Source organism: Acartia tonsa, chromosome 13, assembly GCF_053477335.1.
Source record: "Acartia tonsa isolate MP-2025a chromosome 13, ASM5347733v1, whole genome shotgun sequence".
NCBI lineage: Eukaryota > Metazoa > Arthropoda > Copepoda > Calanoida > Acartiidae > Acartia > Acartia tonsa.
Window position 1 is genome coordinate 43,298,894 of NC_137272.1, and position 14,519 is coordinate 43,313,412.

The following is a 14,519-nucleotide window of genomic DNA, read 5'->3' on the forward strand; positions in this document are numbered from 1 at the left end:
AAAAGAGTTGACATTTGATTAAAGCAAGACTTATGATAATAAAAACAGTAAATCTTAGTACGTTCACACAATTATTTATAATTTCTTTAAAAGTCGCAAAACCTTATCCCATTTAATTTGTGGCTGTTGTTATAAAGTTTACTAGACAAAACTTCCCAATAAATTTAAAATATTATTACGAATTATTCTGCAACCTAACACGAAAAAACATTCTAACAAGGATTTTTTTGTAGTGAAAAACCGGTTTATAACGGGTGAAAAATATAAAAAAATAGGTTTTAAGCTGGCCGAATTTTCCTCTAATGAGAACAATTGTCATTGTCTGTATTCCAGGGAAAATTTATGAAGAGAAATTTCTGTTCATTTGAGAAAAAGCGCAAAACGCGGCATTAATTAAAGTTATAAAGTAAGCTGCGCTCTTCCAACAAAAACAAAGGAGGAATTTTTTCCGCAGTTAGTCGACGTTTTTACGGGGTGTCAGTCAAGATATATGCACGAAAATGGGGTGGAAAATGCAGCATTACGTGTTGGCGGGCATGATGATCATTTTTGGCACTTTTAACACGCTGTCCGTGAAATGGGCGGATAAAATGGAGTCAAAAGCCAGCGATGGAACGATTCAACCCTTCAACCATCCTTTCCTTCAGGTTTGTATATACTTTATATCCTACTAGCGGCTTCGCCCCTAGCCTCTAGGGGCTTTGCCCCAAGAGGTGATAAAAAAAATTCGTAATAGGACCAATAAAATCTTTAGCAAAAAAAAAATGTTTTTTTTTTTTGGGGGGGGGGTTGGGGGTGTCCCACCCCCCAAGAAAATAGCCTAAAACCACCACAGGACCAGTAGGTATATACCCTGAAGAGTAGAATCCGATCGGTTCAGTGGTTACCGAGATCTTAAGGGACGGACAGACATCGTTCTACTGTGTATTATAGATTATATGATATTGTAGGCTTTTTAATTTGTCTAGCGAAGGATCTCACTAACCACTGAACCAATATGGTTAATTCTCCTTTACAGAGTGGAGGGTAATTTATGTCCTGGGATATATAGTTTTAGGCGGGGTGTTTCATTTTTATAAATAAGATTTGTTTTAGGCTATTTTTCTGACCTTCCATTTCTCTTTGAATATAGAGCCTTTAGATGCTAGGGGCGTAATCGCTAGTTTTTTTTAAGTAAAGAATTTCTTTTCTTGCAATAATGTATTTTATGCCTACGTACTAGTTTTGGTTTTACTTTTGAGAATTCATTTTTCGTTGTGTGAGATCTTTATATTATTATGTGGGAGGTGTTTGTACCCCTAATTCCTCAAAGATAATGAAAAAATACCCGGAACAATTCAAATGTAAATCAAGTCTTTCTCCGTTCTGATTAGTTGTTACAAAAAAGCACTGCTAAGCTAAGTATTTTTGGATACCGAAAATTAAACAATAGCCATTTTTGGTGCCATGTCGGACAGAAAAAGATCCCAGTAAATAAAAAATTATAATGTTTCTCTTTTTACAGGCATGTGGTATGTTTCTTGGAGAGATGTTGTGTATGATCGCCTTCTGGGTGTCCAAGTTTATGGCCAAGAGAAGACCTCAACAACCCTTCCCTCCTATTGGTAAATTATTATCGGTTCTTTTATCCGTTTGTATTTCTCTCGGCTTGTTATCTGGAGGGTGTTAAGTTATATTATCGCATAAATAACACTAATTTTAAAACAAAAAGAACTTGGTGCAAAGGTCGTATAATCGAAGAGTTAATTTGCTGTTGTCTAAAATTATCTCCGTTTTTATATTTGACATTTAATTTTGATATTAAAAATGTATGATTAAATTAAAGCTAAAAACACACACAAGACGAAAACAGGCTTTTCTGTAAAGCACAATCAAATTAATTGAGTCATTTTAGAGATGTTAATTTACACATTTTTATTACTTAAGGATTAAAAGGTACTAAATGTTATGCATTTAAGGAGTACAGACTTGCTTATGTACTCAAAAAGAAACGCTTTTTGATCTGTTTTGTTAAAATAAAATCAAGGAGAGTTCTATTCATAAGTAAGACTGCAATAATATTTCATCAATGATATTTAATTCACAATTAAGCCTTTTTGGCAAGTATTGTAACCAAATCATTAAATATAGGTACTATTTTCCTTTTATAACTCTTGTAATATTGAATAATAAAAACAATTTTTTTAGAGGCTTATAGTTATAACCTAAATAAATAGTAGCTTTTCTATTAACAGAAATAGACAGCTTACCGATTTTTGTTTACAAAATCTTCCTTTGATAAAGTATTTTTCTCGAAATGATATATTATTAACTTAATAGACGATTCTGCTGCCCCTCTAAAGTTCAACCCTTTCATCTTTCTTCCACCAGCCCTATGTGATATGACAGCCACCAGTATTCAGGTAATTTATTATTTATGCAATTTTATATTGGTACTGGAAGGTGGTTGTTGTAAAATCTCCCACTCCCTAAGATTTTTATTTTATATTTTTCGGATCTTTTTTGTTGAAATATGTTACGCTAATACAAAAGTCAATCATATTTACCCCCACTCTTTGAAAATACTTATGACATGTCTGTTCAGTCTTAAAAGCGATACTAGGGGTAGGGGGGATATAAACATTAAATATAGCCTCCAACTCGACTCTGATATGATAGACAGAAAACTTGGTGATTAAGTGGTGGCTTGTAGTTTAATTATTCCTGTAATTATTAAGTTTTATTATTTGTATGTTTAATTTTAGTATATTGGTTTAACTCTGACCTATGCCTCTTCATTCCAAATGTTCAGAGGAGCTGTAATCATCTTTACAGGTAAGAAATTATATTGCTGTTATTATTTTGTTTCAGTCTGTTCCCTTCTTTATATATTTATAACAAAATCGTATCATCACAATCATACATTATTACAATAGTACTAATGAATAATATTTCTGAGAGAAAAACACTATCTAATCTAATGTGAAAATATGTTAAAAGAGGACTATCCACGAACCAGAGCAAGTGATTCTAAGCATCTTCCAGCATTGACCCATAGTATTTATTGAATATACTAGGTTTATGTTTAATATTTGCTTTATCGACTAAAAAGTTAGGTTTCACCATGGTTTTTATGAAAAAAAAACTTTGAAATGTGAGGCAATTTTTAAAGCAATATCATTAAATGCTTTGTTGAGTTCAACGGACAGTTTGAACTCATCAAAACATTCGATGATATTGCACCAAACAATGCTTAACATTTCAAAGTTTTTTTCATATAAAACCATGGTGAAACCTAACTTTTTAGTCGATAAAGCAAATATTAAACATAAACCTAGTATATTTACTAAAAAAATACTATGGGTCAATGATGCAAGATGCTTAGAATCACTTGCTCTTGTTCGTGGATAGTCCTCTTTAAATAAATCTTTTAGGAATCTTTTCCCAAATATTTTTGGGTCGGAAGATGCAATGGTACAAATGGATGGGAATCTTCCTTGTTATTTCTGGATTAGTCACTGTTGGTGTTAATGATGTTATTAGCTCGGTAAGTATGTAGTTTTAATGATATACAGTAAATTATACCAGGGATCTAAGGGATAAGACAAAGGACTATAAAGGGGGGGGGGAAGTTCTGACACATTTGCGTAAACGGTGATTATTGGCTTTATCTTTGGACTGAGAGGATAGGTTATTAGGGATAAAATCATTCTTATATGATGAATTTCCCCCAGATTTAATATTTTTTGGATAGGCCTCCAGGTTCCGGAGCTCCAGGCCTCCAGGTGGTCTCTGGACAGGTAAAAAAATAAAAAAAATCTTATTTGAACAGTTAGAGGTAAGTTTATAAAACAACATAAGCTTCTTTTTATATATTATTTATATATTTGAAGAAAAAATTACAATCGGCCTCCAGTTTCAGGTGCTGTAGGCCTCCAGGTGGCCTCTGGACAGGTATAAAATCCAAATTTCTTATTTGAACAGTTAGAGGTAAGTTTATAAAATAACATAAGCTTCTTTAAATATATTATTCATATATTTGAAGAAAATATTACATTCGGCCTCCAGGTTCAGGTGCTGCAGGCCTCCATGTGGCCTCTGGACAGGTATAAAATCCAAATTTCTTATTTCAACAGTTAGAGGTAAGTTTATAAAACAACATAAGCTTCTTTTTATGTATTATTTATATATTTGAAGAAAAAATTAAAATCGGCCTCCAGGTTCAGGTGCTGCAGGCCTCCAGGTGGCCTCTGGACAGGTATAAAATCCAAATTTCTTATTTGAACAGTTAGAGGTAAGTTTATAAAACAACATAAGCTTCTTTATATATAATATTCATATATTTGAAGAAAAAATTACATTCGGCCTCCAGGTTCAGGTGCTGCAGGCCTCCAGGTGGCCTCTGGTCAGGTATAAAATCCAAATTTCTTATTTGAACAGTTAGAGGTAAGTTTATAAAACAACATAAGCTTCTTTTACTATATTACTTACATATTTAAAGAAAAAATTACAATCGGCCTCCAGGTTCAGGTGCTGCAGGCCTCCAGGTGGCCTCTGGACAGGTATAAAATCCAAATTTCTTATTTGAACAGTTAGAGGTAAGTTTATAAAACAACATAAGCTTCTTAATATATATTATTAATATATTTGAAGAAAAACTTACATTCGGCCTCCAGGTTCAGGTGCTGCAGGCCTCCATGTGGCCTCTGGACAGGTAAAAAATTAAAATTTCTTATTTAAACAGTTAGAGGTAAGTTTATAAAACAACATAAGCGTATTTTAATATATCATTTATATATTAGAAGAAAAAATTACAATCGGCCTCCAGGTTCAGTTGTTTCAGGCCTATAGGTGGCCTCTGGACAGGTATAAAATCCAAATTTCTTATTTGAACAGTTAGAGGTAAGTTTATAAAACAACATAATCTTCTTTTTATATATTATTTATATATTTGAAGCAAAAATTACAATCCGCCTCCAGGTTCAGGTGCTGCAGGCCTCCAGGTGGCCTCTGGACAGGTAAAAAATCAAAATTTATTATTTGAACAGTTAGAGGTAAGTTTATAAACAACATATTAATATATTTGAAGAAAAACTTACATTCGGCCTCCAGGTTCAGGTGCTGCAGGCCTCCAGGTGGCCTCTGGACAGGTAAAAAATTAAAATTTCTTATTTAAACAGTTAGAGGTAAGTTTATAAAACAACATAAGCGTATTTTAATATATCATTTATATATTAGAAGAAAAAATTACAATTGGCCTCCAGGTTCAGTTGTTTCAGGCCTATAGGTGGCCTCTGGACAGGTATAAAATCCAAATTTCTTATTTGAACAGTTAGAGGTAAGTTTATAAAACAACATAATCTTCTTTTTATTTATTATTTATATATTTGAAGCAAAAATTACAATCCGCCTCCAGGTTCAGGTGCTACAGGCCTCCAGGTGGCCTCTGGACAGGTAAAAAATCAAAATTTCTTATTTGAACAGTTAGAGGTAAGTTTATAAAACAACATAAGCTTCTTCTTATATATTAAAAACTACTTGCCTAGAAGGTGAATCTATTAACGATGTGTCCATTATTTCAGATCTTGTTAAATTGTCTAAACTGCCAGTAAATGTTTATATGAAAATTATGTAAAAAAAAATTTGCACCCCATCCTAGATTATCTGAAATTAAACATTTAGGTATTATCCTCTTAGGATTTATTTTTCTTCAATTAAAAATTTTGAGTACAATAGAACCTGGCCGCGGCTCTCGGCCTTCTGACCTGCCTAGCCATGGGTACTCAGCCCCCTAGCCTATAATCTAACCAAACCTAATTGTAAAAAAGTGCCGCTGCCAGGTTTTATAATTTAGTCGGGGGATAGCAAAATTTTCAAAACTGGAAAAAAAATTTTAAGAGGATAACGCCAACATATAATGTTATTAGGTCATACACATTGAGACTTCAAAGGTTTAAATTGTAGGAGTTAATGACATTATCTTTTTTTTATTTTTACCTGTTCAAAGCCCGAAGCTCCTGAGCCTGGAGGCCAATTGTAATTTAAAATTATACTTATTATAATATTATTTTGGAGGCCATTTGTAATATTGTCTTCAAATATATAAATAACATATAAGCTAATTTTTTTTATAAGTTTACCGCCATCTGTTGAAATAAGAAATATTGATATTTTACCTGTCCAGAGTACACCTGGAGGCCTGCACCACCTAAACCTGGAGGCTAATTGTAAATTATTCTTCAAATATCTTTAAAGCATCTAAAAATAAGCTCATATTGTTTTTTATGTAAACTTGACCTTTAACTGTTCAAATAAGATTTTTTTTGATTTTTTTAGCTGACCAGAGACCACTTGGAGGCCTGCAGCACCTGAACCTGGAGGCCGATTGTAATTTTTTCTTCTAATATATAAATAATATATTAAAAGAAGCTTATGTTGTTTTATAAACTTACCTCTAACTGTTTACATAAGAAATTTGGATTTTTTACCTGTCCAGAGGCCAACTGGAGGCCTGCAGCACCTGAACCTGGAGGCGGATTGAAAATTTTCCTCAAATGTGTAAATAATATATAAAAAGAAGCTTATGTTGTTTTATAAACTTACCTCTAACTGTTCAAATAAGAAATTTGGATTTTTTACCTGTCCAGAGGCCACCTGGAGGCCTGCAGCACCTGAACCTGGAGGCCGATTGTAATTTTTTCTTCAAATATGTAAATAATATAGTAAAAGAAGCTTATGTTGTTTTATAAACTTACCTCTAACTGTTCAAATAAGAAATTTGGATTTTATACCTGTCCAGAGGCCACCTGGAGGCCTGCAGCACCTGAACCTGGAGGCCGAATGTAATTTTTTCTTCAAATATATGAATAATATATATTAAGAAGCATATGTTGTTTTATAAACTTACCTCTAACTGTTCAAATAAGAAATTTGGATTTTATACCTGTCCAGAGGCCACCTGGAGGCCTGCAGCACCTGAACCTGGAGGCCGATTGTAATTTTTTCTTCAAATATGTAAATAATATATTAAAAGAAGCTTATGTTGTATTATAAACTTACCTCTAACTGTTGAAATAAGAAATTTGGATTTTATACCTGTCCAGAGGCCACCTGGAGGCCTGCAGCACCTGAACCTGGAGGCCGAATGTAATTTTTTCTTCAAATATATGAATAATATATATAAAGAAGCTTTGTTGTTTTATAAACTTACCTCTAACTGTTCAAATAAGAAATTTGGATTTTATACCTGTCCAGAGGCCACCTGGAGGCCTGCAGCACCTGAACCTGGAGGCCGATTGTAATTTTTTCTTCAAATATGTAAATAATATAGTAAAAGAAGCTTATGTTGTTTTATAAACTTACCTCTAACTGTTCAAATAAGAAATTTGGATTTTATACCTGTCCAGAGGCCACCTGGAGGCCTGCAGCACCTGAACCTGGAGGCCGAATGTAATTTTTTCTTCAAATATATGAATAATATATATAAAGAAGCTTATGTTGTTTTATAAACTTACCTCTAACTGTTGAAATAAGAAATTTGGATTTTATACCTGTCCAGAGGCCACCTGGAGGCCTGCAGCACCTGAACTTGGAGGCCGATTGTAATTTTTTCATCAAATATATAAATAATATATAAAAAGAAGCTTATGTTGTTTTATAAACTTACCTCTAACTGTTCAAATAGGAATTTTTTTATTTTTTTACCTTTCCAGAGACACCTGGAGGCCTGGAGCTCCGGAACCTGGAGGCCTATCCAAAAAATCTTAAATCTGGGGGAAATTCATCATATAAGAATGATTTTATCCCTAATAACCTATCCTCTCAGTCCAAAGATAAAGCCAATAATCACCGTTTACGCAAATGTGTCAGAACTTCCCCCCCCCCCCTTGATGTACATCCACAATGATTTTTATTTAAATTACCCTTCTGCAAATTCAAATTATTTGTTGAAAAGTTTGGACACTACTAGTTCAGAACAAATCAATCAAAATTCAATAAAGTATCTAAAGTTTTTGAGCCAACTAATAAGATAATATTAAACGTGTTTATAAAACTTTGGTTACATTACATACATTTCAAAGTCCCCCACCTCCATGACTTATACAGCCTTGGGTAAGGTTTTTATTATTAATTTAGGGTGGAAGTAAGAATACTACGGAACCTACAGACAACCTGGAGGATGGCAGGTTCTGGACCCCACCAGAGAGTGTCCTGCGTATGTACGGAGCTGAGGGCAACGGAACAAAGTCTGATACTGATATTATTCTGGGGGATGCACTCATCTTTTGCTCTCAGGTACCTTTGGAAATAGGTCAATCCTTAATTAAAAGTAACAGGATGTTTGTCTGTAGCTCAAGATCTCGGTAACTGCTGGACCGACATAGTTCTTCTTTACAGGGAAGCTTCTTATTGGTCCAGGGAAAGTTATAACTATTTTGGGAAAGTATACCTCCACAACATCGAAAGAGAAATGCCCACTGAAAAAATACCCTCGCTCCTCCTCTCATTTTTTTTGGCTTTTTTTAAAGATTAAAATTGAAATTGGAAGGCCAACTATAACTTATGTATTTGTTTAGATCATTGTAGCGACTCAAATGGTATTGGAGGAGAAGTTCATCTCCAAATACAATGTTCCAGCTTTACAGGTAACCTTGCTCAAGGATTTTCTTATAAATTTTTTTGGAAGATTTTTTCACAGATTTCTTTTTTCATTGTTTTAATGAGAGGGTCATTTCAAATCTCACTATCTCAACTTATGAAAATTACTAATATTAGAAATGAATTAGAATACGTAGGAACTATTAATTATTGCTTTTTACAATTGGACATACATGTCCTTGTTCGTTCATATTATGCGTAATATGTGCTATTAATTGAATTATTCAACAAGCTGAATCATGAGGAGAAAATTAAACTTGTCTTTTTTCAAAACGTATTTTTTAGTCATCAACACAAAACTATTAAGCTTTAAATTATAAAATTTATTTTTTATATTTGAATACCTGTAGACTTTTTTTCTCCGAATTTTTTTTTCAGGCTGTCGGTTGGGAAGGAACCTTTGGATTCACCACCCTGGCAATTTTACTCATCCCCTTCTCCTTCATCTATGTTGGACCCAAGTTTGGCAATAACCCAAGGTAAAGATTTTCTCTAAGTCTAAGAGGTGATGGCATGGGTTTGAATCTCGGATAAATAAACAAGTTAAAAGTTTTATATCAAATGTTCGACATCAATAGTAACAGCAGGATTTATGTCTTAGCATAAAATAAACGCAATTTTCTAGCATGCATAGTTTTGACTTGAAAGGGTTGATCGTCTGCAATGGTTGAGATGTTAGTGCCTTGGGACCTACACATAGATCTAGCCCTAAGTTGTTATCAACTGTGCCCTGGGGTATTAATTAGGTATCATTTTAAATGAATCATACCCAAGTTCTATTTTTTGAAAGGGATAGTTGAATGAAGTGCATTTAAGAAAACTGATTTCTAGAAAAAGTTACAAGAATATTAAAACATATATATATTTTTTTATACAATAAATAGCAATCCATTAGGCACCAACAAAATAGTCATGCTGTTTTATGTTGCATAGGTATATCCCAAAAATATGATTTTTAAGTCTTGATATTTTAAAAATTACAACCTGGTAGAAAATAGAAGCACTTCTTAAAGTAAGATGTAATACTTCTTATTTTATAGGCATATGCTTGAGGATCCTTATGATGGAATCGTTCAACTATCCAACAACCCTTACCTGGCCCTGGCTTTCTGTGGTAGGTTTACATCTATAAAAAGGACACGATTGAAGTTGAGTGTTTAAGTTACCCTAGTAAGCTGAAAATTATAAAAAATATAAATTGCTGCATTTTAACAGTCAATTATGAGATACGAATACACATTGTAATTGAGCCTTCTTATAATGTTTTTTGTTTATAGGAAGTGAAATAGGAATAACTTTGTAGGATGTTTCAATATCAATGCACTTAACACTTGGTTTTACGGGATTCACACATTATTTTTCTCCTTTTTAGTTGTCATTTAATCTTAGTGTTCTGGTTTTTTTTCATAGGAGGGTAAATGTATGAAAACAGATATAGTTTTCCATATTTATTGCATTACATTGGTAGGTATTATTTCTTTTTGTTGCCCAATTTTGGAGTTCTCTAAAAATCTATTTTACATGAACTAAAGGCTTGGGAATGGGCATAGATAGATAAACTGAAAAGAAGGGTAAATAACAGGTGTGTAATGTTGCGAGAAATTAGCCTTTACATGTATTTATTTACCTACACCTTTTATATGGTATATGGGGGAAAGACGTCATTAATAAAAATAATGAAAAGAAATACCATTGTATATCTTAAATCTTATTTGCTTTTTATAAAGCTTTATTTAGATATTAATTTTAAATAAACTAAAATATATGGGCATAGATAGATAAACTGTAAAGTAGGGTTAATAACAGGTGTGTAATGTTGCGAGAAATTAGCCTTTACATGTATTTATTTACCTACACCTTTTAGATGTTTTATGGGACAACTGTTATAATTATAATCTGTTAAAATTACTAACATTGTATTCTAATAGCAAAGTATGAAGATTTATTTAGATATTAATTTTAAATAAACAAAATATATGGGCATATATAGATAAACTGTAAAGGAGGGTAAATAACAGGGTGTGTAATGTTGCGAGAAATTAGCCATTACATGTATTTATTTACCTATACCTTTTATATGGTTTGTGGGACAACTGTCATAATTCAAAATTGTTGAAAATGTATTTATTTACCTACAGCTTAGCCTTTTGTTGAATTTCTATATTCCTAGTCATATTTCACCCCATTCAACGTATAAGAAAATGTGAATTTGCCCAGATTAAAGGGTTCTTTTAAACTCTATTTTAAAAGAATTGTAGGACTGGGCATAGATGATAGTTATTAACTATAAAGTAGGGTAAATAATTAGCCACGTGTAATGTACGAGAAATAAGTCATTGCATATATGTATTTACCCACATCTTTTAGCGGATTTTCCGGTTTCCCTACAGTGCCTAGCTGAGCACAAACACTCCTCCCTCTTTTTTTTGGAAAATAAAATCCAAATAAGTTGGGGGGGGGGGGTTCTTTTAAGGCTGTGTTTTGGATTAACAACCATGTTTTCAATGCTCGAACTGCTTTTTGAGGGAAATCACCGATTTTTCAACATTTTTGGTAGATTTATTTACTTTCATTTTATTCTAGGTACAATCATATCCATAGCCTTCTTCAACTTTGCTGGAATCAGTGTAACCAAGGAGCTTTCTGCTACCACTAGGTAGGTTTTTAGCGAAGCTATTCTATAATGCAAAGTTTCTGTCAGTCTTTTTGTAATTTTCTTGTTTTATCAGTTCAGTTCTAAACTATAACTGACATTTTACTTCTACAGAAAAAGTTTTATTAGTCTGCTTTAGAGATTTATGGCTTTTGTACAGTATTTTGATTATAATTTTCTCAATTAATTATTTTTATGTATGTCCGTTAGCGATAGCTACGATACGTGACTGCAACTTTTATTACTATGGAAATGGTCTAAAATAAATTTTTTTAACAGGATGGTTTTGGACAGTATCAGGACAATTTCTATCTGGATGTTCTCAATTGCTGTTGGATGGCAGACATTCTCACCTCTGCAGCTGTTAGGTACAGATATCATTAAAAAAATACAGGGTTGTATATTCTTCACGGGATACCCTGCTAAAGAATAAGAAAAATTGAGAGCTCTGAAATCATTTTTTCCTCATCCTTCGGGGAAAAAACTGGTAAATATTTGGGAGGATTAAAAAATAAATAAAATAAGGAATACTGGAAACATTTTCCCCCTTTTCTGAGAAATAAACTGGGTGGGGGGGTTGGGGGGGATAATGAAATATTTTAAAGAATATTAAGAAATTTATCTCTGCTGGATTGGTACATAATAACTGAAGGCCTTATGAAGAGCAAATTTATTATAACAAAAGCCTTCTATTGTTTTGAAACCACGGCCTTTGTTAGAGAGTCTTAAATGATCAATGTTATTGTTCATTAAGGAGTTTTGTGGAATATGAATATTATGCATATTTTCAGGTTTTGCTATCCTGCTGAGTGGAATGTGCTTCTACAATGACATCCTTATTCTGCCTGGCATCAGGAAGATTGCAAGGTAAACTGCTTTTTATTTTAAGCAAAGCCACTCTATGATTCGCCCAGTCTGTATGTTTTCCTTCGCTATGAATAAACTGATGTTTTCGGCACTGATTGTAAATTGAAGGCTAAAATTAAACAAACGTTCATTAATGCAATTAAAATATTATGTGTCTTTCAGCATTTTTTTGGGCGACATTGAATTCCAATAGGCCCAATGTGATAATCTGCTGCTATTTATGATAAACTGTTCAATTTTTTTTGTTAATATTCAGTCTTTTATTAAGTTTAAAAGATAGAAAGAAGGCTTTATCTTTTAAATATTTGTAGCAAATTTTATTGACGCGCCCGACCTTATCAAAATTCTTTTGTTAAGAAAATGTGGTTACTGCATCCCTGACGTGCCGTACAACAACGTGGAGAACGAGGATGAGGAGGGGGAGAACGAGGAGAGCCACGGGGAGCCTGTCTTCAGTCCCCGCGCCTCTGTGGGAGGACCCCACCCTGGCGGGGCTGGATACCAATGATACAGGCATCATTTAATATTCCTAACCTTCTTCATAAATCATAAAAAAAACAGAAGATATACCTATAACATTTTTGCTAATAGAATTTTTAAAATTGTTAAACTGGGAGGGAGATGACATTGGACTGTAAATATCGGTCAAACAAAGTTCTGCCATTCCTTTAGTGACGTGTTTAAATTCTTGATTGGTTTGTACAAACTTGCAGAGTCAATCCTTTGCCATAATAATTGCAATCTACAGAAGGGGTAATTTAGTTTTTCACAATTGGAAAGTCTACATCAAATCATGATCCATTATCTCGTATTCATTCGAAACTTATTAATATCCGGTCTAGCATCGTATTATATCCAGTTTTCTACAAATATAAAAATGAACAATCATGAGATTAAAACCAGTTTTTTTAAGCCCTTGCCTTCGGCAGCTCGGAACTAAAAAGACTGATTCTAATCTTAAAATTGTACTTTTTTTATCCGCGTAAAGCTGTTCATAATACGTTGCGAGAAATAACTATTCTTATACTTTTTATCTCAGGATTAGTTAGTTAATAAGAGTTTACTTACCTAGAGCATATGTACCATGCCTTACCTACATTTATAATAAATCAGCCTTATTTATTTCTTCAACGAAATAGAGGAAAATTAATGAATTTTGTTATCCAGTGTGTTTCAGTTCCTGCAGCCCTGACTAGTAATGACAACTTCTGTCTCTAGGCAAGGGTTATTACTTTAGAAATAAACTAGTTCCTAGGCTCCTTGAAGCCTCCAGGGGCACTTGAGCGAATCAATGCTACTCTATAAGTCTAAAACGTTTTAAGGTCCAATGTTTAAGGAAAACAACAACAAAAAAATTAGTTTGAAGTTCATTTTCACCACATTCTATACATTGTTTTATCCGTCGGTAATTCAAAGAAGCACATCATACTTCTATGGTGGAAATTTATATTTAATTTACTTAGACGTTAAAGACGAAGAAAAATTATTAAAATGGAACTTAAAATAATAACCTACTATCCACCAAGAGGACGGGACACGAACCTGATACCTCACCCGGAGCAGGAGCAAAACACAGAATTTTACTCTCTTTTGTTTATGTAATTTAGTTCGTTTTTATCTTATGTATTCTTTTAGTAGAATTATTTTGTTAGTTTTGATGTCTCAAAAGTATCTTCATATAAATTACCTATTTATTTAGACATTTTTTGTGTAAGGGATAGTTGCATAAAGTGCATTTAACAAGTTTAATTGAAAGCATAAGTTACCAATATAATTGGCAATACAATAAATAGCAATCAATTTGGCACCACTAAAATAGTCAAGAGCCATTTATGTTGCATATAACCCAAAAACTATTTAAGTCTTGATTTTTTAAAAACTACCTTGTAGAAAATTCAAGTTTAAATGCACTTTGTGCAACTACCCCTTTAATCAAATACAATGTTAGAAATTAAAGTTAAAAAGTAATGTATTTAATATATATTTTTTCTCTATGCAATTATTCAAAAAATATATAAATAATGTAGATAGGAATATTATAATTCAATGTTAATAAAATAAGTTCACAAGACATGACACTGTGAACTGAAGTGCTTAATATACTGTAAAATGTGATTTTAAATGATTCATTCAGTAATTTTAGAAAGAAAAAAATTAGTTATTGCATTAATTTTATGTGATTTTAATTCAAAAGAGATAGCTCTATGGGGAGGATTTCAATTATTGTTCAAAACTACATAAGAAAAATTCAACCATGTATCTAAGGAAATTGCATTTTCAAGTAAATGAATTTATTAAACAATCTTCATAGAACTACTCTTTTGACTATTTTGATCTTAGATTTTAACTTTATCTCGATTAA

General features: G+C 32.7%; 1 protein-coding gene across 1 annotated transcript; it reads left to right on the forward strand.

Annotated features, from left to right (window-relative positions):
* Nucleotides 1–290: 290 nt before the first annotated feature.
* On the forward strand, nucleotides 291–13,376 carry LOC145304472 (solute carrier family 35 member F6-like). Its single transcript, XM_080146354.1, has 14 exons — nucleotides 291–647; nucleotides 1,505–1,604; nucleotides 2,320–2,402; nucleotides 2,745–2,814; nucleotides 3,414–3,526; nucleotides 8,116–8,274; nucleotides 8,556–8,624; nucleotides 9,016–9,116; nucleotides 9,678–9,751; nucleotides 11,221–11,293; nucleotides 11,570–11,658; nucleotides 12,082–12,157; nucleotides 12,515–12,670; nucleotides 13,325–13,376. Exons 1-13 carry the CDS (start codon nucleotides 501–503, stop codon nucleotides 12,663–12,665), a joined length of 1,305 nt encoding a protein of 434 aa, XP_080002480.1. The 5' UTR covers nucleotides 291–500; the 3' UTR covers nucleotides 12,666–12,670; nucleotides 13,325–13,376.
* The last annotated feature ends 1,143 nt before the right edge of the window (nucleotides 13,377–14,519 follow it).

Excerpts from the sequence above, each read along its gene's own strand:
- LOC145304472 (XM_080146354.1), top strand. The coding sequence starts at position 501 with ATGGGGTGGAAAATGCAGCATTACGTGTTGGCGGGCATGATGATCATT. Across the intron at positions 3,527-8,115 it reads TTAATGATGTTATTAGCTCG|GGTGGAAGTAAGAATACTAC; the intron begins GTAAGTATGTAG and ends TTATTAATTTAG. Across the intron at positions 9,752-11,220 it reads CCTGGCCCTGGCTTTCTGTG|GTACAATCATATCCATAGCC; the intron begins GTAGGTTTACAT and ends ATTTTATTCTAG.